The 2634-nt window shown below is 59.9% G+C and overlaps 1 protein-coding gene across 1 annotated transcript in view; it reads right to left on the minus strand.

Annotated features, from left to right (window-relative positions):
- Window positions 1-255: 255 nt before the first annotated feature.
- The window catches only part of LOC103583013 (transmembrane protein 201-like), a gene marked incomplete at its 3' end in the record, with an annotated part of 13497 nt that continues 11118 nt past the window's right edge, over window positions 256-2634 (minus strand). Inside the window, exon 4 of the mRNA XM_008564442.1 lies at window positions 256-488. Within this exon, the coding sequence (XP_008562664.1) occupies window positions 256-488 (233 nt within the window). The remainder of the gene's footprint in view (window positions 489-2634) is intronic.

Genomic DNA, 2634 nt, shown 5'->3' on the forward strand with positions numbered 1-2634 from the left:
GCATTGGTGCTATCAGCACCACGCTCTCCCAAGTGAGCCACGGGCCAGCCCCAGCCCCATTTTTTTGAGGGGAAACTGAGGCTCACAGCAGTCAAGCCCCTTGGCCGAGGGCAGCCCTGAGTGGACTCACCGGGATTCGAGTCAGGTCTGCCTGTCTCTGCAGCAGGCGCTCCAACCACTCTCCTGCACTACCCCCACCTTGTGCTCACCAGAGCCCGGGCCCTGTGGGTCTGCCAGTGCCTGCGCGCTGCTTACCTGCTCGGGTCAGAGAGGGTATGGTTCCCAGTGAGAGGGCCCGGCTGAGGCGGCCTGGCAGTGAGGACGGTGACACCCGCCGGGGAGTCCGGAACAGCTGCTGGTTGGTGAGTGGCAGGAGGCCGGGCGGGGTGGGGAGGAACAGGGATGGTGAAGAGCCTCCGACACTCGGGCACGGGACGGCCAGGCTGGGGCTGCTGGGGAAGAGGCCAGTGGAGTCTCCTAGGAAGTACCTGCAAGGGCCCATCGGGCACAGCAGAGAGGAACATGGTCAGCCTGGAAGGTTCTGGAGGCAGCCTCTGCATAACGGGCCCGTCCCCTCTCCCACGGTGCAGGTGGGGGCCTGAGTCGGGGTCCCAGAGGAGGCGTGCGTTAGTTGAAGCAGAAAAGCGGTCCGACCACACTCACGCCATTAGGAGCGGGTGGCTGGGAGGTGCCAGCGTGACCACCCCTCCCTGCATGCCCCCTCCGACCCCCTCAGGCTCACAGCAAACTATTTCCACTACGAGTCTCGGTATTAAAGTGACACTGTCTCCCTCGCCGACCTCACGCCAACCCCTTCGCCTTGAAGCAAAACTGCCCAGCCCCGTGCCAGGCACTCAGTGAAGGTGAACGGGCTCAGACTCCTCCTTCCATGCCCGTCCCGTGCCTGGAGCCTCCCGACAGAGCGGCCGAGCTCAGAGACGCCCTGGCTGGTCTCTCAGGCTTGGGCCTCGGGGAGTGAGGCCATGGCAGAGCTGGGGAGCCCTCCGCTCCCAGGTACACGATTCCTGGAAGTCCCACTGCTGCGCTGCCCGTGGGAGGCACCTCTCGTCTGTGGTCTTGGACACTGGAAACTCCTCCAGCCCCTTGTAGAGCAGATGGGGAGGTGACCAGGCTTGGGAATCCCCTGGAAGAGGTTCTCGTGGGACACACACCAAACTCAAACTTAGAAAAGACCTGAAAACGACTGCAAGGCTGCCCGAAAGACAGAAGGTGACAGTGTCTCTTTAACTTGAGAATGGTACGAATCACGCAACAGGACCCGAGGGCCCCAAGCCAGAATGTCAACCATGCTTCTGATTAAGGCACCCGATTACAGAAGGGAGAGAGGGATGGAGGCAGTTAATGCATTAGTCTGCCATCTGGGCAGAGCTGTGGGGTCCAGCCTTACCTGGGTCCCAAGGGACAATGAGCCCAGCAGACAATGTGCTGACGAGCAGGCAGGCTGGCTCAGGCCCTGCAGCGAGTGGGGGCTGGCTAAGGTACCCGCACCCATCATGACCGAATGCCCGGGCGAGTGCTAGCCAAGCTATGTGCCACTAATTTCCCAATTATTTTTCACCTCCCCTGTCCCTTTAAAAAGGTTATTATAAGGCACATATGGGGTCAGCTATTGACTTCCTGGAGAATCATGGGAACTTTTTAATGCCTTCTAAAGTACCAGGAGGCCACTTTGGAACCAAAGGTGGGGCTCTGTGTTTGGGAATCTGGACTCAAGGCAGGAGCTCGTCAAGCAAATCTGCACGTGGACCTGGACAATCGGGCCCCAGGCTGGGCGCACCCCCAATCTGCCCACTGACTCGTCCTTCCTGCTGACCTGTGTGACGTCTACTTCCTCAAGGCTCTGGGGAAGGTTCCACTTCGAACCTAAGACTTTGAGTTGCCACTTTAGAATTGTGACACCATTCAGCAGGACAGTGCTGCTACCTCAGGGAATGGCCCGGAGAGGAGGACACTTGCAGGCACTGCAGGGGCAGTGAAGGTGTGGCTGGAACCTCTGGGCAATTTGCTCTGATCACACATGAACCTCCCAGGCCCCCCGCTGGGGTGTCTGCAGGGGGAGCAGCCTGGCAGCAGTGGGGCCAGGGGGCAGGAACGCTTGCCAAGGCCTCCAGCAGATGGCAGTGGACTCTGCAGGGGGCTCCCTGTATACACCCGCTCCGGGCGCCGTGCAGGCACAGCCAGGGTTGGCCATGGATGACCCTGCAGCAGGCTGGCGGGTCGGGGGCCCCGGGACTAGCGAGCACTGTTGGGGACATAGGGAGAGGAGACGGTGAGCTCTGGAATGAGCGCTGGGCCTCCCCAGAGCTTCCCTTTTCATGGCTCCTGCTCACACTGGGGGCCGCCCCAGTGCTTGAAACCTGAGTCTCCTGTCAAGCTGGCATAGGTGCTGTTCCTAATTTAGGTGCCACTGACAATATTGGCATTGTGGGGTTTACATCACTCAATGAGTGGATCTCAGAAGGTGCCCAGAGTGAGTTCTCACAGAAACTTGGTGTGAGTGTCCCCCACCCCCTTAAAGGAGTCCAACTTCTGTCTGGCTCCAAATTTCCTTCGGTGAGAGATGTCCCCCAACTGCCCGGCACCCTCAAACTACATCTCAGGGTCTAAGAGTCC

The sequence above is a fragment of the Galeopterus variegatus genome, unplaced genomic scaffold (assembly GCF_000696425.1).
Source record: "Galeopterus variegatus unplaced genomic scaffold, G_variegatus-3.0.2 Scaffold19037, whole genome shotgun sequence".
Taxonomy (NCBI): Eukaryota; Metazoa; Chordata; class Mammalia; order Dermoptera; family Cynocephalidae; genus Galeopterus; species Galeopterus variegatus.